We start from the raw sequence: 26,042 nt of genomic DNA on the forward strand, positions 1-26,042 counted from the left end.
TGCCACAGAGGGCAGTGGAAGCCTAGTCACTGGATGGATTTAAGAGAGAGTTAGATAGAGCTCTAGCGGCTAGTGAAGTCAAGGAATAGGGGGAGAAGGCAGGCACGGGTTATTGATAGGGGACGATCACCCACGATCACAATGAATGGCGGTGCTAGCTTGAAGGGCCAAATTGACTCCTCCTGCATCTATTTTCTATGTTTCTATGTTTGCTCCACTATAGGATCTGTGCAGAGGCCGAAGGGAAGATCCTATCTTTGGGCAGAAGCAAGATACTCCCACAGAGTATCCATTCCTGCCCATTAGGTTCCCATTGTGATGAAGAACACGCAGGCATGAAAAGTGGAAAAATGATTTATTAAAGTTTAACATCTCTTAAAATATAACAACATTTTAAATGTCAAAGATGAGTATAATTCTTTCTTGCTGTGCCTCTTGTTGCTGCTCACTGCATCTTTATGTCTCTTTGTTGTTGATAAAAAAAAGAGACAATTTCAATAGACAGAGATTCAGCGGTCAGACTTTAACAAAGAAAATCCTTCTTCAGAGCTCTGCTGTCATTTACATTTGGTGTGATTTGAAGATCAGGTGTTTCAGGAGTTGTAGAGACACTGCTGGGTTCTTCCCGCGGAACTTTGTCTGCAGCTGAGCAGTAAGAATGTTCTGTCTGTATGTTGTATGGCACTGCCAATACAAGAAAAAAGAAAAAGGGGGAATGAAATGGCAAGCATACTAATTAAAAAAATAATCATCTACTACTGAAAGTCTGTTCTTGACCGTTTTTTGCCATCTGTGCTGCGATTTCCGAGAGAATGCCGCCACCTACGGCCGTTTCGCTCAGAGCCCCCCTCCGCCGCATGTGTGCCGAGGTTCTCCCCCCCTTTCCTCTATCCCCCCCTTTCCTCTCCACCCCCCCCCCCCTCCCCCCCCTCCCCCACACCCCCTACCCTCCACCATCCCCCCTCCCTCCCCCCTCCCTGCTCCCCACCTCATCCCCCTCTCTCTCCCCCTCACTCTCTCTCTCTCCTCCCCATCTCCCCCACCTTTCCGCTCACACCCCCCCCTCCCTCTTATCCTCCTCTCCACCCCTATCCCACTTGCCCCTCTCTCTGTGTCTCTGTCTCTCTCTCTCTCTCCTCTCCCCCTTCTCTCTCTGCCCCCGCCCGCCCCCCGCCCCCGCTCTTGATGTGACTGCAAGTTGGGGGCTATGCTTCAGTAGATAGGGTGGTTATGGGGTAAAAGGAGCAAATTAATCATATTAATTTTATATCAAGGGGGTAATTAGCGTGAATGCGAGAGGGGGATAGTTAGTGTGCGTGACGCTGCGTGCCGCCCACCTCCCACAACCGCACGTTGGGGGATCACACAACGGGTCTGCACTTGGTCTAGTTATAATTAAATATATATGTGATGCACCAATTTCAATCTACCAGAATAAAATCATGATCTATATATTTTTGTAGGTTTTTTATAAATTTAATCAATTCAAATGTTCTAATAATTAGGCTTGAGGAAGTTTTAAATGGATGTTCTTACTTGAATTAAATACTAGTACGCATTCCACCACCCACACTGTGCAGTCTTATATGTGATTATAGTTTTGTGAACATTTCACAAATGAAAATCAAAGTACCATACATGCCATTACATATTGACCATTAGCAATCATATCAGGTTGGATACAATTTTTTTCTCATATTTAGCCAAAGTGAGAGAATATAAATTATTTTAAAAAGGAGAAAATTACTTGCCTCGTTGCTGTTTTAAAGGCGTTGGTGAGGATGGGAGGTTCACATTCGTCCTCTTGAGTAACCTCCGTTGGGAAGACAGACGTTTCGGCGGGTTAGGAACGTCGAAGAGCGTTGGAACAGCATTCCAATTTAGCCTGTTCTTAGTCTGCTTGTTGGAAAACTGGTCAAGTTCAAAGTGTACAGAACAAAGACAACAGTTGGCTGACAAGTACTCCGTACTTCGGTGTAGGAAATCTTGTCGACGAGTATTCTGGACCCACCGTTGACATCTGAAATTACAGGAGATATCATTTATGATTAACTAATAATAAAAAAAAATGATCATAACTAGATGCCTGCACAATGGATGACATATCACTTAAGTGCAATTGTTTTCAGTTGTGTGGAGAGACCTGTATATTGACGATGCTTTTTGTCTCTTATATGTCATTTCACCTTAAATGTAGAAGAGTTTATTAGAGAGGGGAGAGAGGGATCGAGAGAAGGGAGAGGGATCGAGAGAAGGGAGAGGGATCGAGAGAAGGGAGAGGGAGAAGGGGGGAGAAGGGAGAAGGGGAGAGGGAGAAGGGGGAGAGGGAGAAGGGGGAGAGGGAGAAGGTGAGAAGGGGGAGAGGGAGAAGGGGGAGAGAGGGAGAAGGGGGGGAGAGGGAGAAGGGGGGGGAGGGAGGGTGGAACGATAGCATGTTATAACGTTCAGCCGTCCCATTCCGACCAAAGATTATAGTGCAGAGCTACTCTACTATCTTTCATTGCAACCGCCGCCGCCGAATCCCCGGCCCACCATTGCACCCAAAGATGATAGAGCTGAGTTGTATAATCTTTGATTGTACCCTTCTTCACGACAATTCGAGGGATATAACGGGTAACAGCCGCCGCGTTCTCGGACTCGAGTCTGAGCTCGAAAAATCTCGTGGTCACTGGGCCCAATGTGTCCCGCGGGCCATATTTTGGAGACCAAACCCTTACAAGAACAAAACAAAAAACGTATAGAAGTGTTAAACTTGTCTTTATTATTGTGGTAAGTAAAGATGTAATAAAATAAGTCTAATAACTTTCTAATGTACCGACAAACCCCGTGGCCGTTGATGGGAGAACAGAAAATAACATTTTCACGACAGAATATCGACAAAAAATTATAATAATATATTCTTACCTTTCTTTTTTATTGGGGAACCTAAGAATGACAGCTCTGGTCGTTTAGATTTACGATTAGAACAGTTGATAGCGGAGCAGTGAGATGAAGATTTAGCTGAGGACGCCATTACAGCCCAATAAATGCTTAACAATATGGCGTCGACGGTCACACACGTCATACTACGCGTTTTTCGAGGAGTGGTCTATCTTGTCCCTCTAGGATCTTTGGTCTGAAGAAGGGTTTCGGCTCGAAACGTTGCCTATTTCCTTCGCTCCATAGATGCTGCCGCACCCGCTGAGTTTCTCCAGCAATCTTGTCTACATTTGATTTTCCAGCATCTGCAGTTCCTTCTTGAACATGAGATGTATGCTATTGTGTGTTGGCTGAATATGTGCCCATGATGCTGTTGCAAGAAAATTGTTTATTGTACCCGTACCTCACCATATATGTTTGACAATAAACTTTATATGGAATACTTTTTTCTCCTAGTTTGTATTTAATATTACATGACCTTTTCAAGCAACTAATCTAAATGCATTTAGCAATGCAGCCCCACTAATAAATTTAGTGATTTCGGTTTTCATAATATCTGTATTTGTCTAATCCATTTATCTTTGGGATGTTATTTGCATGCAGAATTTGCAGACATTTTCAGTGCTCAAGCAAATCAAAAATATCGATCCATTGAAAATCAACTGTGTTAGTTTTCTATTAAATGAGACGCATTTGATTGGTGACGATACGCAAACAGACACAGTCATCAATTCTAATTTGGCCCATTAGTTGTTTCCAGTGGGAAATATCTCAAGTAGAACACTCTTCTGAAAAGCATCACGTTATTATTCATGGATGTTTATAGTGTTGGATGATGCACCATTCAAATAGGTGTTTTGCATCATGTTGAGATTCTCAAACATTGCTGTAAGTGCACTCAGTCGGGCATAGAAACATAGAAATTAGGTGCAGGAGTAGGCCATTCGGCCCTTCGAGCCTGCACCGCCATTCAATATGATCATGGCTGATCATCCAACTCAGTATCCCGTACCTGCCTTCTCTCCATACCCTCTGATCCCCTTAGCCACAAGGGCCACATCTAACTCCCTCTTAAATATAGCCAATGAACTGGCCTCAACTACCCTCTGTGGCAGAGAGTTCCAAAGATTCACCACTCTCTGTGTGAAAAAAGTTTTTCTCATCTCGGTTTTAAAGGATTTCCCCCTTATCTTTAAGCTGTGACCCCTTGTCCTGGACTTCCCCAACATCAGGAACAATCTTCCTGCATCTAGCCTGTCCAACCGCTTAAGAATTTTGTAAGTTTCTATAAGATCCCCTCTCAATCTCCTAAATTCTAGAGAGTACAAACCAAGTCTATCCAGTCTTTCTTCATAAGACAGTCCTGACGTCCCAGGAATCAGTCTGGTGAACCTTCTCTGCACTCCCTGTATGGCAATAATGTCCTTCCTCAGATTTGGAGACCAAAAATGTACGCAATACTCCAGGTGTGGTCTCACCAAGGGCAAGTGGAGAGCATTCCATCATGTTCCTGTTACACTCCTGGTATAACAGGAACATGATTTTGGAAACACACACCAGTCCCTACTGTGAAGATGTGGATTACAAACATGTCTGAGACACTACATTTGGAAAATATTAGACTTGTCTTGGCAGAAAAACCAGATCAATTTTTCAAGACATGGACACCCTTTACCGAATTCGTACAAGGATAGTATGACGCATAGGCTGTGGGCGAAGAGCTTTATTGTACTGTTTCGTGACCCAAGTCACCAAACTACATGAAATTGTCACATATTGTGTAAAATAATTATATAAATCACCCCAGAAACTCGACATGAACAAGACTTGCACATTTTTATTAAATTAGAGAAAAGCCAGAAAAATTTTGCGTAATTTTTAGTTCAATCAAAGCATGTTGCTTTGCTTCAGGCTAGCACACAACATGGCTGAGGGTGCCTCTACAGATGCCTGTTTTACTGGAGATTCCGATTTGTTGTTCTGTGGAATAAATGTCGTGGAAACTTGCAGCAGGGTAATTGAATTTGGTGCGAAAAGCATTAAAAAGGCTGAAGAATGTGCTGCTAAGTGGAAGAAAGCCTTGAAAGCAAAGTCACTGCTGAGGTGCTGGAACACAAAGACAGCCAGGAATCAACTCTAACTGAAAGGTAAGATTTAAAGTCTGAATTTATGAAAATCTATCTGTATGGACTTTAATTAATTTAATTGCTCAACTTCATGAATGTGAATAAATTCATTCATTCATGAAGTTGAGGGCCTAAACTATTTGTATCCATAACACAGTCAATTAAACATTGTCAATAATGCCAGCTTGTAGTAGAGTAATAAGTCTTTAACAGCTAATCTATGAGCTGCCTGCGATAACTTACCGGGAAAAGGTGTTCCAACCGCGGGGCCTAGGTACTTAATATAGTGAAGCCGCGGTCTCAATTAAGAAGCGGCCGATTCGCAAACGCGGAACCGCCGATCATCTCCGCGGGGGGGGTGGGGTGTGGAAGCTGTACATAATGCCGTCTGTAGCGGCCGTTTCCAGCCCCCGGCCACGGGAGAAAAACGGAGGGATATTGATCGCAATTTATAGGTTTCCATTGCAGTGAAAAATGGTCAGAAATGGTTGATGTTTCTGTAGAAATGAATTGGTGATATGTGAACTTGAACTAGTTTTTCTATGGTAGTGACCTATTGTTATTCTCATTAACATTAAGAAGAGGTTGACATTTTATGAATTGAAGTCCATGCATACTTAATGACTATGAGATTTTTTTTTTCTGTAGCCTCTACTTAAACTTGAAATAACTTATCCATTGTAGTAAATTACAGTGTAAGTCTCATTGACATTAAATAGAGGTTGACACTTTATGAATGGAAGTCCATGCAGACTTGGGTACTATGAGATGTTTCTTTCTCTAGCTATTCTGCAGCCTCTGCTCCTGCACTTGAACTTGAAGTCTTATCTATGGCAGTAAATTACAGTGTAAGTCTCATTGACATTAAGAAGAGATTGACATTTTATGAATTGAAGTCCATGCAGACCTAAGTAATATGAGGTTTTTTTTCTGCAGCTTCTGCCCCTCCACTCTTCAGAGTCTGTCCACACAAAAGTGTTTTGTGTGGACATGCAGTGTGCTTTAATGAACACTAATTTGATAATTTGCAGACTTGCCATCCCATCTACCTGGATATGCATGCATGTTTAATTTCCTCATTGATATGTCGATATTGTCTTACATAATATAAAACATGAAAAGATGTAAAATACACCTTGACACATATTATCTTCTATTATTAGGAGGCAGCAGTGTATCCCGGGTTATCATGCGGAGTGCTATCGTCACTTCTGCAACATAACAATAAATTGAGCGATAGCAAAGTCTAGAAGGAAGAAAGGTAATGATAGGACTCAAACAACAAATCTTTTTACTTACGCACATACACACACACACACACATCCATACGCACACTTTCATGCATGCAAACACACACATACATGCACACATAAATCCACACACACGCGTCCACACATCCATTCACACGCAGACATACATGTACACATCCAAACACATGCACACATACATCCATCCACACGTACACACTTACATCCACAGATACACGTTTGAAAGGCAGACACAGACACACACACAAACTAGAGATAAACAATGCAACACTTTTAGGGTTCTTTTAGGTCAACGGTAATCGCCCTAATTTGCAAAGGCACCATCGTGGGGGGGGGGGGGGTCTATAACATAAATATAAGCTCATTGTAGCTTAAAATGAATATTCATCAGAGCATTCGATTCTTGGCCAGGATGTGACATTTACATCAGAAATAAGACAGGTCTCTTACAGGCCTGGCACAGCCCCAGTCCCACTATGGCCGTTACCCCCACTCTCCCCACTTTGGCAGTCAGGTTTTGCGGGGTTCAGTAAATGGGGAAACCTAGATGAACTGTCCTGACCCTTTAATTAGGCAGGTTCATGAGCCCTTAAAACCTGGGACATCTGCTGCAGTCTCATTTAATTTCCTATTAAAGCGACTGGAACATGCCTGCCTGGCACTGCCCCAGTCCCACTATGGCCGTCACCCCCACTCTGCACACTGGCAGTCAGTGGGGTTCAGTAAAGGGAGGAACCCACAAGAACTGCCCTAACCCATTAATTAGGCTGGTTCAGGAGCAGGACCTCTGCGACAGTGTCATTAAAAAAAACACTCACAATTATATTCATCATATTATTTTTATATAATATAATTATACTTAATTATATATGATAACATTCATATTAACAGGTTATATATATATATATCTATATATATATTGGTATAATAATATACAGTTTAAATGGACTGCAACACGGAAATAGGCTGCCCATGGTGTAATACAGGCATTGGCCACTAGATGGCGCTTATTTTCCCGCTCTCATTTTCTAATTAGTTTAATTAATTAATATGCAACTTTTGGCAATGACGAGTTATGACATCATTCTCAATTATATTTCATCTAAATCTGTGAAAAATATCATGTAGTTTGGTGACTTGGGTCACGAAAAACTATTTCTAGACACATTTTTGATGCTCGGCCCACAGCCTAGCAACACCAATTTAGATTTAAATCCGATTCTGGGTTGATGTGAGGTGGGTGGGGGGGACGAGGGGCAGGTATATCTCCACTTTTTTCTTTTTTTCTTTTTCCTTTTTTTTTTCTCGCTCATATCTTTATTCACTCTTTGGCCACACTACGTTGGTAATCTAGGGTTATTATCTTTTCACTTTTCACCTTTTCTATTGTTCTTTCTCTCTTTTCTCTCATTTTCAGGTTAAAAGGTTAAAATGGAAGCTGTATGATAATTGTATAATTGTATAATTTTACATGCCGAATGTTTTATTCTTGTACAATTACTTCTAATAAAAATAATAATTATTTTATTTTTTTAAAACACTCCTGGTGCGACTCAGAAATGCTGGAAAAACGGTGGGATGACTGGACATGAGTCGCTCACCACAGACTACCCAGCCTCTGACCCTCAGCACTGCAATATCTGTGTTTAAGAAGGAACTGCAGATGCTGGAGAATCGAAGGTACACAAAAAAGCTGGAGAAACTCAGCGGGTGCAGCAGCATCTATGGAGCGAAGGAAATGGGCAACGTTTCGGGCCGAAACCCTTCTTCAGACTGCAATATCTATGTTGCTTAGCCAGTGAGTTGCTGATAAATGGTGGCCCTCAGGATGTTGATAGTCTAGGCTGAGGTAAGTAGCATCTCTCTTGTTGGAAAAGATAGACACAAAGTGCTGGTGTAACTCAGCGGGACAGGCAGCATCTCTGGAGAGAAGCAATGGGTGTTGAAGAAGGGTCTCGACCTGAAACGTCGCCCATTCCTTCTCTCCAGAGATGCTGCTTGTCCTGCTGAGTTGCTCCAGAATTTCATGTCTATCTTCGAATTAAACTAGCATCTGCAATTCTTTCCTACACATCTCGCTTGTTGGCACTTCCGTGGCACAAATATTCCTTGCCGCTTACCGAGCCATGCCTGAATGCTGTTGGGAGCATATAGGTGATTGCTTCATTTTGCTGAAGACTTGTGAATGAGATTAAACATCCCCCTTCTCACATGAAGATGGAAGCAGGCCGTTGAAGCAACAGAAGATGATTCAACCCAAATCTCTGCCCTGAGGGGCTCCTGCAGTGATGTTCTGAACGTTTTGACGTTTATCCTCCATCAGAACCATTTACCTTTTTGCTCCTAACCCAAGCTACCTTCACCCTTGCCTCCTCTCATCTGATTCCAGCAACACCCCAAGCCTAATTCCAATCATTTCCTCATTCCTCTCCTCCTTTGCAATCCTGCTCTTTTCTTTCCTCTACGCTGCAGTCTATTTTTCGCCCACTTTTCCAGTTGTGTTTCAGTTTCTGGCTAGTTATGGTACGGTGAGACATTTCCTCCCAATAGATTGCTGTATCCCGGAACTAAAACTAAACTAAAGGATATTTACATGTAGGAGAGAATGGCAGATGCTGGTTTAAATCGAAGATAGACACAAAACGCTGGAATAACTCAATAGACAATAGGTGCAGGAGAAGGCCATTCGGCCTTTCGAGCCAGCACCGCCATTCAATGGCTGATCATCCCCAATCAGTACCCCGTTCCTGCCTTCTCCCCATATCCCCTGACTCTGCAATTTTTAAGAGCCCTATCTAGCTCTCTCTTGAAAGCATCCCGAAACTCGCCACTCTCTGTGAGAAAAAGTGTTTCCTCGTCTCCGTTCTAAATGGCTTACTCCTTATTCTTAAACTGTGCCCCCTGGTTCTGGACTCCCCCAACATCGGGAACTCAGCGGGACAGGCACACTTGCACCTCCTGCATCCACTGTATCTGCTGTTCCAAGTGTGGACTCCTATATATCGGTGAGACCAAGCGCAGACTCAGCCATCGTTTCGCTGAATACTTCCGTTCAGTCCGTCTAAACCCACATGATCTTCCAGTTGCTCAACACTTCAACACCCTCCCATTCCCATTATGGAAGGACCGTTCAGCAGCCTGATAACAGAGGGGAAGAAGCTGTTCCTAATTCTGGTGGTGCGGGCTTTCAAGCTTCAGTTATCTTCTGCCTGTTGGGAGCGGGGAGAAGAAGGAATGACCACAGTGGGACAAGTTTTTAGTGCCTCAGAGACTGTTCCCTCTGCAACTCCCTGGTCAACTCGTCCCTTCCCACCAAAACCACCCCCTCCCCAGGTACTTTCCCCCGCAACCGCAGGAGATGCAACACCTGTCCCTATACCTCCCCCCTAGAATCTGTCCAAGGACCCCGACAGTCTTTCCAGGTGAGGCAAAGGTTCACTTGCACCTCCTCCAACCTCATCTACTGTATCCACTGTTCCAGGTGTGGACTCCTGTATATCGGCGAGACCAAGCCCAGGCTCGGCGATAGTTTCGCTGAACTCAACCTCTCAGTCCGCCGAAACCTACCTGATCTCCAAGATGTTAAACACTTTAACTCCCCCTCCCAATCCCACAGTGACCTTTCTGTCCTGGGTCTCCTCCATTGTCAGCGCAAATTGGAGGAACAGTGCATCATATTTTGCTTGGGTAGCTTACACCCCAGCGGTATGAACATAGAGTTCTCTAACTTCAAGTAGCCCGTGCTTTCCCTCTCTCAATCCCCTCCCCTTCCCAGTTGTCCGACCAGTCTTACTGTCTCCGACTACATTTTACCTCTGTACTGCCCACTCCCCTAACATCAGTCTGAAGAAGGGTCTCGACCCGAAACGTCACCGATTCCTTCTCTCCAGAGATGCTGCCTGTCCCGCTGAGTTTGTGTCTATCTTCAATTTAAACCAGCATCTGCAGTTATTTCCAACACACACACACTCATCTATATTTTTAATATCTATACATATAATACTTCATAATATGTGTAAATGACGAATGACTGATGCATAATGGGCCTGAAGAAGGGTTTCGGCCCCAAAACGTTGCCTATTTCCTTCACTCCATAGAGGCTGCTGCACCCGCTGAGTTTCTCCAGCACTTTTGTCTACCTTCGATACATTACAACTGTTGACAAATGTAATGTTGACAAATGTATGTTGTTCACAAAACAATACGCAAATGCAATGAGGTGAAAGAGCTTGAAATACTTTTAGTGAATCAGGTTTAGAGTTAGTTGATTGCCTTGACGGCTTTGATATTGTAGATCTTCCTCAGAATTACCTTAAAACATCAGTTTAAGTATTGTGCTCACTCAATCTGTTGTATTTGGAGGAGACGAGCAAACTACTGTGGATGCTGTAAATCTGAAGTTAACAAAACAAAACATTTGAAATACTCTGCAGTGCCACCGCATGATCTGCTGAATTTTCAAGAGTTTTCATTAGTTGGTCAGGTGCATGGCTAGGGAACTTTGGAGGGATATGGGCCAAACATGTGCAAATGAGACTAGCTCATATGGAGCATCTTGGTCAGCAAGTGAAGGGTTGGGTCTGCTCCCCCAATGGTGTGATCCCCCAGCCCAATATTCCACCATGCACCCGTCTCCTCCAATGGAACTGAAGCCGTTCTGAAAAGTAAGATTCCAGCACTGCCCTGTCTCTTTAAAAAAAAATCCCTGCCTGCTGCAGCAGTGAAAAGTTCAGTGTTCCCGGCTTGCAACTATATAGATAGATAGATGAACCAGATGCAGGTAGGTAGGATATGGGTAAACGGGGCAACTTGGTTGCCATAAGCAAGTTCAGCCGAAGGCCCTGTTTGCTTGCAGCATAACTCCAAAACTTTAAATCCTATTGTTGATAATTTCAATTGATGAGCATGCAATACACAGCTCCATTCAGATTAGAAAGAGGGGAAAGAGTCGGGAGGGAGAGTGGAGGGGAAGGGGGAGAGAAGTGGAAGAGTGGGGAGGGAGGTGGAGAGGGGTAAAGGGTACAGTGCTTTTTTTTTTTAGTAAAGGTACAGTTTAAAGGACAAAAGGGAGCAGCTGATTGCGAGTCAGATCCCTGCTGATTTCTTCCAGCAGATTGTATTGTATTGTACTTGTACTTGTATTGTATCCAGGGTAAGGCGGGAGAATGAGGGCCAGGGCAGTTTACTGTTCTGGATGTCAGATGTGGGAGGTCATGGAGTCGGATGGCCCTCCAGACGTCCACATCTGCGCCGGGTGCATCGAGATGGGGCTCCTAAGGGACCGTATTAGGATCCTGGAGCAGCAGCTGGATGACCTCTGTCTGGTCAGGGAGAGTGAGGAGATCATAGAGAGGAGTTATAGGGAGGTGGTCACTCCAAAACCACGGGAGACAGACATGTGGGTCACGCTTAGGAAGGACATGGGGCAGAGGCAGGGATGAGTGAGTACCCCAGTGTCTGTACATCTTGAAAATAAGTACTCCTGTTTGAGTACGGTTGGGGTGGACAGCCTACCTGGGGGTAGCGACAGCGGCCGGGCCTCCGGCACAGAGACCGGCCCTGTTGCTCAGAAAGGTAGGGAAAAGAAGAGGAGGACAATAGTAATTGGGGACTCTATAGTTAGGGGGTCGGATAGGCGGTTCTGTGGACGCAGTCGGGAGACCCGGATGGTGGTCTGCCTCCCTAGTGCCAGGGTCTACGATGTGTCTGAACGTGTCCATGATATCCTGAAATCAGAGGGAGAGGAGCCTGAGGTCGTGGTACATATAGGTACCAATGACATAGGTAAAAAAAGAGAAGAGGTCCTGAAGGGAGAATTTAGGGAGTTGGGAGGAGAGTTAAGAAAAAGGACCAAAAAAGTAACAATCTCAGGATTACTGCCTGTGCCACGCGACAGTGAGAGTAGGAATGGAGCGAGGTGGAGGATAAATGAATGGATGAGGGACTGGTGCAGAGGGCAGGGATTCAAGTTTCTGGATCATTGGGACTTCTTTTGGGGAAGGTGTGACCTGTACAGAAAGGATGGGTTGCCGAGGGGGACCAATATCCTGGCGGGGAGATTTGCAAAGGCTACTGGGGAGACTTTAAACTAGAATGGTTGGGGGGAGGGACTCGAATAGAGAACGCTAGTAGACAGAGTGTGAGGCAGGAGGCAGAGAAGGGAAGCACTCGGACACTAATTCTAGGGGAGAAAGAAGAAAAAGAAAATAAACAGAGAATAAGAGGTGGTGGGTTTCTTAAATGTGCATATTTTAATGCTAGGAGCATTGTAAGAAAGGTGGATGAGCTTAGAGCCTGGATTGACACCTGGAAGTATGATGTTGTGGCGATCAGTGAAACGTGGTTGCAGGAGGGCTGTGATTGGAAACTAAATATTCCAGGATTTTGTTGCTTCAGGTGTGATAGAATTGGAGGGGCAAGAGGTGGAGGTGTTGCATTGCTTGTCAGGGAAGATATTACAGCAGTGCTTTGGCAGAATAGATTAGAGGGCTAGTCTAGGGAGGCTATTTGGGTGGAACTGAGAAATGGGAAAGGTGTAGCAACACTTATAGGGGTGTATTATAGACCGCCAAATGGGGAACGAGAATTGGAAGAGCAAATATGTAAGAAGATAGCAGATATTAGTAGTAAGCACAAGGTAGTGATTGTGGGAGATTTCCATTAGTTTCAATATAATTATGGAGAGGGTCAGAACTGGACCTAGGGTTGAGATTTTTGACTGGAGAAAGGCTAACTTTGATGAGATGCGAAATTATTTAAAAGGAGTGAATTGGGACATTTTGTTTTATGGGAAGGATGTAGAAGAGAAATGGAGGACATTTAAAGGGGAAATTTTAAGAGTACAGAATCTTTATGTCCCTGTTCGTTTGAAAGGAAATAGTAAAAATTGGAAAGAGCCTGGTTTTCAAGGGAAATTGGACACTTGGTTCGGAAAAAGAGAGAGATCTACAATAATTATGGGCAGCATGGAGTGAGTGAGCTGCTTGAGGAGTATAAATAAAGAATCTTTAGAACTTAGAAAAGCTAAAAGAAGATATGAGGTTGCTTTGGCAAGTAAGGTGAAAGTAAATACAAAGGGTTTCTACAGCTATATTAATAGCAAAAGGAAAACAAGGGATAAAATTGGTCCATTGGAGAGACAGAGTGGACAGCTATCTGCAGAGCCAAAAGAGATGGGGGAGATATTGAACAATTTCTTTTCTTCGGTATTCACCAAGGAGAAGGATATTGAATTATGTGAGGTAGCTATGGATACTATGAGATTCAAAGAAAAAGAAGTACTGACACCTTTGAAAAATATAAAAGTGGATAAGTCTCCAGGTCCTGACAGGTTATTCCCTAGGACATTGAGGGAAGTTAGCGTAGAAATAGCAGGGGCTATGACAGAAATACTTCAAATGTCATTAGAAACGGGAATAGTGCCCGAGGATTGGCGTACTGCGCATGTTGTTCCATTGTTTAAAAAGGGTTCTAAGAGTAAACCTAGCAATTATAGACCTGATAGTTTGACTTCAGTGGTGGGCAAATTAATGGAAAAGATAATTAGAGATAATATATATAAGCATCTGGATAAACAGGGTCTGATTAGGAACAGTCAACATGGATTTGTGCCTGGAAGGTCATGTTTGACTAATCTTCTTGAATTTTTTGAAGAGAGTGCAGGTTGATGGGACTAGGGGAAAATAATTGTTCGGCACGGGCTTGTAGGGCCGAGATGGCCTGTTTCCGTGCTGTAATTTATTATATGGTTATATAGCAGGGACAAGTTGGGCTGAAGGGCCTCTTTCTGTGCTGAAGGGCCTCTTTCTGTGCTGTATGACTCTCTGTATTTATAAAATTCTTAAGGGATTGGACAGGGTTGATGCAGGAAAAATGTTCCCGATGTTGGGGGAGTCCAGAACCAGCGGTCACAGTTTAAGAAAATGGGGTAGGGGTAGGCCGTTTTGGACAGAGATGAGGAAAAACTTCTTCACCCAGAGAGTTGTGAATCTGTGGGATTCTCTGCAACAGAAGGCAGTGGAGGCCAATTCCCTGGATGTTTTCAAGAGAGTTAAATATTGCTCCTAAGGCTGATGGAATCGAGGGATATGGGGAGAAAGCAGGTACGGGGTATTGATTTTTTATGTTCAGCCATGATCGAGCTGGCTTGAAGGGCCGAATGGTCTACTACGATCAGAATCAGAATCTGAATCACACTATATTCGCCAAGTATGTTTTGCAACATACGAGGAATTTCATTGGCCAGGTCAGCCATATAATTAAGTAACAGATCACTCAAAAAAACACATTTTAACATGAACATCCACCACAGTGACTCCTACACATTCCCCACTGTGTTGGAAGGTGAAACAATGTTCAACTCCTGCACCTATTTTCTATGTTTCTCTGTATGCAAATTCAGAATATCAATATATTTTTTAAAATTCCCTCAAGTTTTGTGTGTTCTATAAAGGAAACATTAAAGTAAACATGAAAACTAATTTGCAGTTGGTGATTTTGTTTATGCTGCTTCAAATTACTTGTTTAATTGCTAAGAAAAGGCATGGTATTTTGCCAAACACAGGCAGGTGGGACTAGTGTAGATGGGACACCTTGGTCGGTGTGGGCAAGTTGGGCCGAAAGGCCTGTTTCCATACTATACGATTCTATAGACAATTGATAGGTTTCATTTGGAAATACAGCGTGGAAATGAGCCCATCGACCCACCGAGTCCACCTCTACCATCGATCTCCCATGCAATAATTCTATGCTATCCCACTCTCGTATCCTGTACACTAGGAGTAATTTAACAGTAGCTGCCAAAGGGCCTGTCCCACGAGCATGCGACTGCATGCGGCAAGCGCGACCTAACGTGGTCGCTTGAGCCGTACGGCCTCGCGGGGCCGGTCCCACTTCGATCGCCTGGAGTTGTGCGGAGCTGGTCCCGACATCGCGCGGGGCTCCGAAAAACTGACCATGTTCAAATATTCCGCGCGGCAACAGCCTGCCGGCCCGCAGCCGCCTCAACGCCGTACGCACCGCCTCAACGATGTGTGCAGCGTCTTGACGCCATAAGTCACACGCGAACTTTGGTCGCGCTCGCCGCATGCAGGCGCATGCTGGTGGGACCGGCCCTGTACGGGGATCACTCGACCTCCGCACGGCCCCCGCTTCCGGTTTGGTCGCGCTTGCCGCAACCAGGTCGCATGCTCGTGGGACAGGCCCTTTAAGCTAGAAACCTGCACGTCTTTTGGATGTGTGAGGAAACCCGGAGCACCCAGAGAAAACCCACAGTCACAGGTCGAGTGTACAAACCCCACACTGACACCATCTGTAGTCAGGATCGAACCTGGGTCTCTGACAGTGTGAGGCAGTGGCTCCTACCGCTGCGCTGCCACGCCATCCCGGCTCTTTATATAGGCTCTTTAACAGCTCCCGGTATAACCTCTTTATTGGATCTTCTAAGTGCTGAAAGCCTTGGGAATTGTCTGCAATTAAAATGCAATTGCAAATAATATTTAAATGTATTACAAAAGACTTATCACATCTATTAATAAATGTCCTTGAACATCACCAATGCAAAGTTCGGATGTGGTGATCATTTACCGTGATGTTTTGTGGACATGTTCACCTGCTGCTGATTGAACAACCTCATTGACTTGCAGATTCATTTTGAATATTTTTGCATTTAGTAATGCCATTAATTCTTTATTTAAAATATGAACTTAAGAATGTAGTAAAGATGAGTAAAGAGGCTGCAGATCGAGCCAGAGGTTTGTCATGCTGCTGCGGCTGTGATTTAAGACCATTTTGTGACCTTCAGATTCTTTCCAATGCTGCCCTTTCCACCCTGCAGTTTCTGTGAACACCAGACCATGCAGAATACAACACTGACTGACTCATTGTCTCTGGCTTGGATGGTTTTCATCGATTTCCAGTGTCTGCCTACACTGGGAGTGAGTGGTGGACTTTAGGAGGAGAGGAACACCCCTGTCCCCTGTCCCCATCAATGGTGTGGATGTGCAGGGAGTACAAATACCTAGGAGTGTACCTGGACAGCTGAGGCCCTGTACAAGAAGGGACAGAGCCGGCTGTACTATATAACCATATAACAATTACAGCACGGAAACAGGCCATCTCGGCCCTACAAGTCCGTGCCGAACAATTTTTTTTTTCCCCTTAGTCCCACCTGCCTGCTTCATCATACCATAACCCTCCATTCCCTTCTCATCCATATGCCTATCCAATTTATTTTTAAATGATACCAATGAACCTGCCTCCACCACTTCCACTGGAAGCTCATTCCACACCGCTACCACTCTCTGAGTAAAGAAGTTCCCCCTCATATTACCCCTAAACTTCTGTCCCTTAATTCTGAAGTCATGTCCTCTTGTTTGAATCCTCCCTATTCTCAAAGGGAAAAGCTTGTCCACATCAACTCTGTCTATCCCTCTCATCATTTTAAAGACCTCTATCAAGTCCCCCCTTAACCTTCTGCACTCCAGAGAATAAAGCCCTAACTTATTCAACCTATCTCTGTAACTTAGTTGTTGAAACCCAGGCAACATTCTAGTAAATCTCCTCTGTACTCTCTCTATTTTGTTGACATCCTTCCTATAATTGGGCGACCAAAATTGTACACCATACTCCAGATTTGGTCTCACCAATGCCTTGTACAATTTTAAACATTACATCCCAACTTCTATACTCAATGCTCTGATTTATAAAGGCTAGCATACCAAAAGCTTTCTTTACCACCCTATCTATATGAGATTCCACCTTCAAGGAACTATGCACGGTTATACCCAGATCCCTCTGTTCAACTGCATTCCTCAATTCCCTACCATTTGAGATGGCTCCACTCCTTCAACATCTTCAGTAAGATGCTGCAGATGTTCTACCAATCGGTGATAGCCAGTGCCATTTTCTTCGCTGCCTTGTGCTGGGGCAGCAGGGCGAAGGTCGCGGATACCAATGGGATCAACAAACTCATCAGGAAGGCCGGCTCCGTCTTCTCAAACTACGGAGCATTCTGGACAATACAGCTCACCCCCTCCATGACATACTGGTCAACCTGAGGAGCACCTTCAGCAACAGACTGGTTCCACCAAGATGCAGCACGGAATGCAACATGAGATCCTTCTTCCCTGTGGCTATCAAACTGTACAACTCCTCCCCCTTCTGTCATGGGGTAGACTGACTCACCCCAACCCCCCTCCCCAATCTTTGCACATCCCCAATCCTTTCCACTTGTCACTTTCATGTATCTTGTGTTTCTATGACTGTTGACAGACCAATTTCCTTCTTGGATAAAAAAACTTCTATCGTAGTATATCATAGAAAATAGGTGCAGGAGGAGGCCATTCGGCCCTTCGAACCAGCACCGCTTTTAATTGTGATCATGGCTGATCGTCCCCTATCAATAACTATCATACAGAGTTTCCCACACTATTCCTTGTGCAGAAGCAAGGAACAGCAGATGCTGGTTTGTGTTCATAAATGGACAAACTGCTCACCAGCTTAGAGGGACGAAGGTTCCTCCGAGACCAAATGAGGAGAGGGGAACGGGATACTGAAGAGGGATGCCCTACAATGCTGAGAACCACATTCTGCACTCTGTATCTTTCCCTTTGCTCTCTCTATTTTAAATGCTGGAGGAACTGTGCAAATGTGGGCCCCATATCGGAGGAAGGATGAGCTGGCTCTGGAGCGGGTCCAGAGAAGGTTTACAAGAATGATTCCAGGAATGTGTGTGTTAGCATATGATGAGTGCTTGACAGCACTGGGCCTCTACTCGCTGGAGTTTAGAAGGTTGACGGGGGGACCTCATTGAAACTCACAGAATAATGAAAGGCATAGATAGGGTGGATGGATGTTTCCACTGGTGGGTGAGTCTCGGACCAGAGGACATAGCCTCAGAATTAATGGGCGCTCTTTTAAAAAGGTGAGGAGGATCTTCTTTAGTCAGAGGGTAGTGAATCTGTGGAACTCATTGCCACAGAGGGATGTGGAGGCCAAGTTAGTGGATATTTTTACGCCAGAGATAGACAAATTCTTGATTAGAACGGGTGTCAAGGGTTATGGGGAGAAGGCAGATAACTGGGATTAGGAGGCAGAGATCAACTATGATTGAATGGCGGAGTGGACGCGATGGGCCGAATGGCCTAATTCTACACTGAAAACCTAGAAACCTAGTGAACTCAGCGGGTCAGGCAGATTCGCTGGAGAACAGGGATAGGTGCCATTTTGGGTCAGGACCCTTCTTCAGACTAATGCCTTGTGTGCAAGTTGATTTTTTTGTGACCAAGATAGAAATCGTATTCAATATTCCTTTTTCCTTTGCCACCCAGTTCAAAATTACCCTGAAATTTAGGTTTAAGTTTATTATGGTCACTTGTCCAACAGTACAGTACAAAGATTTGTTTCTTATGCTATCCAACCCACTCACACATACGTACAATCAGATGAAACTGATTCTGAGTATAGAAGCTGGGATGGAATGTTAAAATTGTACAAGGCATTGGTGAGACCAAATCTGGAGTATGGTGTACAATTTTGGTCGCCCAATTATAGGAAGGATGTCAACAAAATAGAGAGAGTACAGAGGAGATTTACTAGAATGTTGCCTGGGTTTCAACAACTAAGTTACAGAGATAGGTTGAACAAGTTAGGTCTTTATTCTCTGGAGCGCAGAAGGTTAAGGGGGGACTTGATAGAGATCTTTAAAATGATGAGAGGGATAGACAGAGTTGATGTGGACAAGCTTTTCCCTTTGAGAATAGGGAAGATTCAAACAAGAGGACATGACTTCAGAATTAAGGGACAGAAGTTTAGGGGTAACATGAGGGGGAACTTCTTTACTCAGAGAGTGGTAGCGGTGTGGAATGAGCTTTCCAGTGGAAGTGGTGGAGGTAGGTTCATTGGTATCATTTAAAAATAAATTGGATAGGCATATGGATGAGAAGGGAATGGAGGGTTATGGTATGAGTGCAGGCAGGTGGGACTAAGGGAAAAAAAGTTGTGTCGGCACGGACTTGTAGGGCCGAGATGGCCTGTTTCCGTGCTGTAATTGTTATATGGTTATATCGAAACTTAAGTTAAATAGATAGAGCAATGGGGAAGATAAAAGTGCTGTATATGGTTCTCAGCATTAGTTTAGTTTAGAGATACAGCGTGCAAACAGGCTCTTTGGCCCACAGGGTCCGCACCGACCAGTGATCCCTGTACAGTAACACTATCCTACACACACCAGGGACAATTTACACATACAGCAAGCCAATTAACTTGCAATATGGTAGGAAACTGAAGATCTCGTACAGGAAAACTCCGTACAGACAGCACCCGTAGTCGGGATCGAACCCGGTTTTCTGGGGCTGCAAGCGCTGTAAGGCAGCGACTCTACCGCTACGCCACCCATGGTAGCGCATCCTGTCGACCTACTTCTCTCAGCATCTGGCAAACCATCATAACACATAGACAGCACTGGAGGTCAGGACTGAACCTGGTTCTCCGGCATTGTGAGGCAGCAGCTCTACCCACTGTGCCGATGGTATCAACATTGAATTTAGCAATTTCAGGTACGCCACACCCCCGGTGTCTTTCACATCAATCCATCAAGGACCCGAAACGTTGCCTATTTCCTTCGCTCCATTGATGCTGTTTCTCCAGCATTTCTGTCTACCTTCGATTTTCCAGCATCTGCAGTTCCTTCTTGAACATTTTGTCTACTCCACTGCGAAGTCTCCTCAAGGTATGCCTACTTTGAAGATGTTCTCCTCCTCCCTCCGAAGACAGTTTAACAACCTCCTCTCTCACTGCCCCCCCTCTGTGATTCTCCCATCCGTCCAAATCTACAACCACATCCTAACCCAGACCTAGTACCACAACCACATTTGCTTCCTCGTGACTTGCCTGCGCCTCCATCTTGTACCTCATGGTTTCCAGCTCCAGTTCCCCACCTCCTAGTTCAGTTCAGACCCAACCCGGACTATAGATAGCGAATGGCTCTCTGACGCCATGCACGGCAATTCTCTTTCCGTGCTCTACGATCCTCTCTCCCTTTGTTCACCTTTCACATTTCCATCTGCCCATCATACGTGCACCTATTGCCCTGACCAACCCATCTCTCCCTAACACCTCCTTCTCCCCCCCCCCCTTATTTGATTCCACTATTATCTACCAGCCCCCCCCGCCACCCCCCCCCTCTCGCTTTCTCCTCACCACCTATCATCCTTCTACACTCTCAGTCCTGATGTAGGGTCTCCACCAGAAACACCAACCATCACTTTTCCTCTGCAGATGTTGCCTGGCCCCACTGAGTTCCTCCAGCTGTTTTTCTCACAAGCAGTCTCTTTTGTGTTTCTGTAAAATAACCCTGCCTGTTATTATAGAATAGAATAGAATAGTTTCTTTATTGTCATTGTAACATGAGCCATGTACAACGAAATTTAAAAATGTCAGCCAGTCAGTGCACCATTCAAACATTTCTAAATGCTAACGATACATACACGGTAAAATATTAAAAGATAAACAACTAAATAAATATCACGAAAATAGCACGCATAAACACCCAACCCTCCATCCTTCTGTCGATTTCACAGTGTACCACAGTCCCTTAGTCTGTATCGCCCCTGAGAGACCAAACTCTTCCATTTAATAAATCCCCAGATTTGTTGGGGGAATAATGTGATTTATTAAGGTACAGTGGCATGCTGTTAATAATGCACAGAAAAAGTATTGGCGTGATGCACCAATGGTGAGAAGCTTCCTACCATTGGCAATTAATTCATCTTTGGACCCAAAATAACTCTTAGTATATATAATTCATAATCCTGGACATAAGGCTCTGCATCTCACCTAACTATTGTATGTATTGATCAATACAAATTCTAGGCATAAGAATGCTTGCCTCAAAAATCAAAACACCATGGAGACAATTTGATTAAAAAAGTTTATATCCTGGGTTTTGATTACTTTTTCCCTGCTGCTTGGTGCTAACATCTATCTATCTATCTATCTATCTATCTATCTATCTATCTATCTATCTATCTATCTATCTATCTATCTATCTATCTATCTATCTATCTATCTATCTATCCATAAAACTCTGATCTTGTTATCATTCAGTTTGGGCGTTTTTTCTATTTGCACAAAAACAGTACAGGATTGCGCTATGATTTTTCGCCAGCTCACTCACCGTTCTCCTGCACTGCGAGTGCACTAAGTTTCATTCCGATCGGTGGCATATTGTAAAAGTTAGCGAGGTTTAAAAATCGTAAAAAAGGTGCGTGCGCAGGTCGATCTCCTCTCCTGCCAGTCAGCGCTGCGCAGATTGGTCTCTTCTCCTGTCACTCCCTGTGACGGTCCGCCCCTTCCTGCGCCATCGCGTCTTTACTGGGGCTGAGGGTGGCTGACGGAGGTTTCCAACTGGACACAATTTTCGGAGGGACCGGAAGTGGCCCGATCCAGCCGTGTGCGGTGCGGCGTGGAGTCGGAGATGTCGCCGATGTTGCCAAACGGAAAGCGGAGACTCTGATCCCGGTGGAGGAAAACGACTAGCGACCAGTGACCAGCGCCCACTGTGAGTCCCCCATTGCATCTCGTGCTCCAACCCCTTCCCCTCTGGTCCGTCTCACTGGCTCCTGCCCCCCTCTCCCATGATACCCCCCTCTCCCTCATGGCTCTTCCCCGTCTTTTCTCCAAGCTCTCTTCCCCCGCCTTCAGCCCCCACCCACCCACTCCTCTCCCCACACAACCCCCCCTTGCCCACACCCCTTCCCCCCACAACTCCCACCCACACACCCATCCCCCGCCCATACACCCCCCCCCACAACCCCCTCCCCCCACAACCCCCTACTCCCACAACCATCCCCCCCCACACACACCCCCCCCCACACACACCCCCCCCCTCCCCCCCCCCCATCCCACCCACACCCCCCCATTCCACCCCCCACACACTCCTCTCCCCACACACACCCCCCCTGCTCACACACCCATTCTCCCCACAAATCCCCTTCCTCCCAGGCCATCCCTTTCCCCCCCCCCCCCCCTACAACTTCACACCCACACGCACCTCCCCCCCCTTCCCCCCCACAGCCCCCCCCGCCACACACCCCACTTCCCCCCTCCAACCCTCCCTGCTGGGGGATGAGGGGAAATGAGCCGCACATGCGCAGTTAGGGGCTATGGGTGAGTGGTGGAATGTTGCGTTGGGGAACGGGTTGCGTTGGGGGAACATTGGTTTGCAGAATGGGTTGCGTTTGGGGACCAGGCCTCCCGTGTGACTGAGTCTAGTTAAACTCTAAGCTCCTGTACAGATTCATTTGCTGTGGCCATTTGAATAATCCAGTTTCTTCTAATGTATAGATGAATTGCCATTGAGACTGATTCAAAATGTTAAACCTCTCACAGCCCGGGAATAAAATCAGGCAGTGGAATGGATCAAATCATTTGCAATCGATATACTGATCTGTTGTCTGCTGCCTGTTGTCAATCTGTTGTCTAATCTAATCTGTTGTCAAATATTGTTCTCTGTAGGTTTTATTTAGAATTAGTAAATGAAGGGCTGAATGCCCTACTCCTGCACCTATTGTCTACTGTCTATTGTCACCCAATAACTTGCAGGATTTTAATATTCAACATTCATAGCTGTAAATCGAGAACAATTTTTTATAAATTCAATGTTTTACAGATTTTGTACCATTCTCAACACTCCATTTTCTGCATTTCTCTGCCTCCTTCTCATGAGACAAACAATCCACTAATGTCTTATATAAATGTACTGCCTCCCACAGCTACAGTAGGTGGCGCAGCGGTAGAGTTGCTGCCTAACAGCGCTTGCAGCGCTGGAGACACGGGTAAGTTTCTATAAGATCCCCCCCCTGACTACGGGTGCTGTCTATGCGGAGTTTGTACGTTCTCCCCGTGACCCACGTGAGTTTTCTACGAGAGCTTTGGTTTCTTCCCACACTCTAAAGACGTATAGGTTTGTAGGTTCATTGGCTTGGTATAAGTGTAAATTACCCCAGTGTGTTAATGTGCGGGGATCGCTGGTCGGTGCGGACTGGTCTGGCCTGTGATATCTGACCGGCCATAAGGTCATAAGTGATACGAGTAGAATTAGGCCATTCGGCCCATCAAGTTTACTACACCATTCAATCATGGCTGATCTATCTCTCCTTCCTAACTCCATTCTCCTGCCTTCTCCCCATAACCCCTGACACCTGTAATAATCAAAAATCTATCTATCTCTGCCTCAACAGTTAAACTCCAGACCATCTTTACAAAAGTTTCATTACTTTCCAACTGTTAATTCTAACACCACAATTGTTTTCGGTCTCTTTCATTTCGAAACGTATTCTGGTCTGATTTGTGTGTGACTTTCAAATATAATTAGACTCACGATCCACACAGTTCAAGGACAACTATAGGTGGGTATTATAAGCTCACCTCATTGTCTATGAGTAATTAAATAAAACTCGTCTTAAGGTATCACTTGGTCCTTCGCTGAAGTATATAGACATAGAAACATAGAAAAATAGAAAATAGGTGCAGGAGTAGGCCATTCGGCACTTCGAGCCTGCACCGCCATTCAATATGATCATGGCTGATCATCCAACTCAGTATCCTGTACCTGCCTTCTCTCCATACCCCTTAGCCACAAGGGTCATATCTAACTCCCTCTTAAATATAGCCAATGAACAGGCCTCAACTACCTTCTGTGGAAGAGAATTCCAGAGATTCACCACTCTCTGTGTGAAAAATGTTTTTCTCATCTCGGTCCTAAAAGATTTCTCCCTTATCCTTAAACTGTGACCCCTTGTTCTGGACTTCCCCAACATCGGGAACAATTTTCCTGCATCTAGCCTGTCCAACCCCTTAAGAATTTTGTAAGTTTCTATAAGATCCCCCCTCAATCTTCTAAATTCAATTTTTTGGCCTTCCATCACAGCAATGTGATGGATGTTTATGTAAATTATGTTGTGTCTTGGGTCTATTTGTTTGTAATGTATGGCTGCAGAAATGTCATTTCGTTTGGACCTCAAGGGGTCCAAATGACAAATAAATTGAATCTAATCTAATCTAATCTAAATTCTAGCGAGTACAAGCTGAGTCTATCCAGTCTTTCTTCATATGAAAGTCCTGACATCCCAGGAATCAGTCTGGTGAACCTTGTCTGTACTCCTCTCTATGGCAAGAATATCTTTCCGCAGATTAGGAGTCCAAAACTGTACGCAATGCTCCAGGTGTGGTCTCACCAAGGTGTAAAATCTGTTTAATATATCCAAGCAGTTAGTTCCCCAGGCTGTGAAAAAGTGTCACCCTGTCACAGATTTCCATATGTGCGCAGCTAGTCTTTACGTGCAGTTTGATCCCAAGTTGCAGCCAGCACTACTCATGCTCGCTAACAAGGGCATTGTGGTTGTGTGGTAAACAGACCTCTTCCAGTTTGGGAAGGGACAGTGAAGTTGAAGCTGAAGAAGTTTAGTTTAGAGATACAGTGTGGCAACAGGCCCTTTGGCCACCGAGTCCGTGCCGACCAGCGATTAACACTATCCTACACGGAGGACAATTTTTACATTCATACCAAGCCAATTAACTTACAAACCTGCATGGCTTTGGAGTGTGGGAGGAAACCGAAGATCTCGGCTAAAACCCACGAAGGTCACGGGGAGAACGTACAAACTCTGTACAGACAGCACATCCGTAGTCAGGATCGAACCTGGGTCTCTGAGTCTGGAACTATAAGCTCTGTAAGGCAGCAACTCTACCGCACCACCACTGTGCCACAGTGATAATAGGTTTATTATGGTCATGTGTATTAAGGTACAGTGGAAAGAGGCGGATTCTCAATGCGGAATATACTGTAGTGTGGTAGCGCTATAGGAACAGAGAATCTCCAGGACAAAATAAAGAGCAAGATCAGCACTGTTAACGTTTAACCATCCACCTATGCAGACACAGAGACTCCCAGTACTGGAATCTGGAGCTAAACACAATGTGCTGAAGGAATTCAATGGGTCAGGCAGCATCTGGGGAGGGAATGGACAGGCAATATGTCAGGTCGGTGTGAGGTCAAATTCAGTCAGCTGGGATAAGCTGCCACTAAAAAATACCAGGCAGTCATGTTTGTAGAAGAAGACGGAAACATGTGTCAGTAACTTCATATCGGAATCTGTGCTCTTATTTCCTTGTGAAGTATGGACTTGCAATGAGATACAAGGAACTGCAGATGCTGGTTTACAAACAATGATACAAAGTGCTGGAGTAACTGCGTTTCAGGTGGCTTCCATGGAGAACATGGATAGGTGATGTTTCTTGAGTCTAAGAAATGAGTCCACGCAAAATGTCACCTATCCATGTTCTCCAAAGATGTATAAACACCGCCAACCCTTACCCGGACCCCGGCCCCCCGCACCCCGGCCCCCCGCACCCCGGCCCCCCGCACCCCGGCCCCCCACACCCGCGGGCCACGACCATTGACTCCGCCGATACTCACCTCAACTCACCTGGATTCCAGGCCCAGTTCCAGACCGAAGGTCTGAAGAAGGGTCTCGACCCGAAACGTCACCTGTCTATGTTCTTCAGAGATGCTGCCTGACCCGCTGAGTTATTCGTTCTTTGTTTAGAAACATAGAAAATAGGTGCAGGAGGAGGCCATTCGGCCCTTCGAGGCAGCACCGCCATTCATTGTGATCATGGCTGATCGTCCCCTATAAATAACCCGTGCCTGCCTTCTCTCCATATCCCT

At 45.1% G+C, this 26,042-nt stretch overlaps 1 protein-coding gene across 1 annotated transcript; it reads right to left on the minus strand.

Annotated features, from left to right (window-relative positions):
* Window positions 1–340: 340 nt before the first annotated feature.
* LOC129713184 (THAP domain-containing protein 2-like) lies at window positions 341–3,079 on the minus strand. Its single transcript, XM_055662029.1, has 4 exons — window positions 2,905–3,079; window positions 2,114–2,186; window positions 1,752–2,020; window positions 341–684 (listed from the first exon to the last, which is right to left on the minus strand). Exons 1-4 carry the CDS (start codon window positions 3,062–3,064, stop codon window positions 524–526), a joined length of 663 nt encoding a protein of 220 aa, XP_055518004.1. The 5' UTR covers window positions 3,065–3,079; the 3' UTR covers window positions 341–523.
* Between the last annotated feature and the right edge of the window lie 22,963 nt (window positions 3,080–26,042).

Source organism: Leucoraja erinacea, chromosome 35 (genome assembly GCF_028641065.1).
Source record: "Leucoraja erinacea ecotype New England chromosome 35, Leri_hhj_1, whole genome shotgun sequence".
NCBI lineage: Eukaryota > Metazoa > Chordata > Chondrichthyes > Rajiformes > Rajidae > Leucoraja > Leucoraja erinaceus.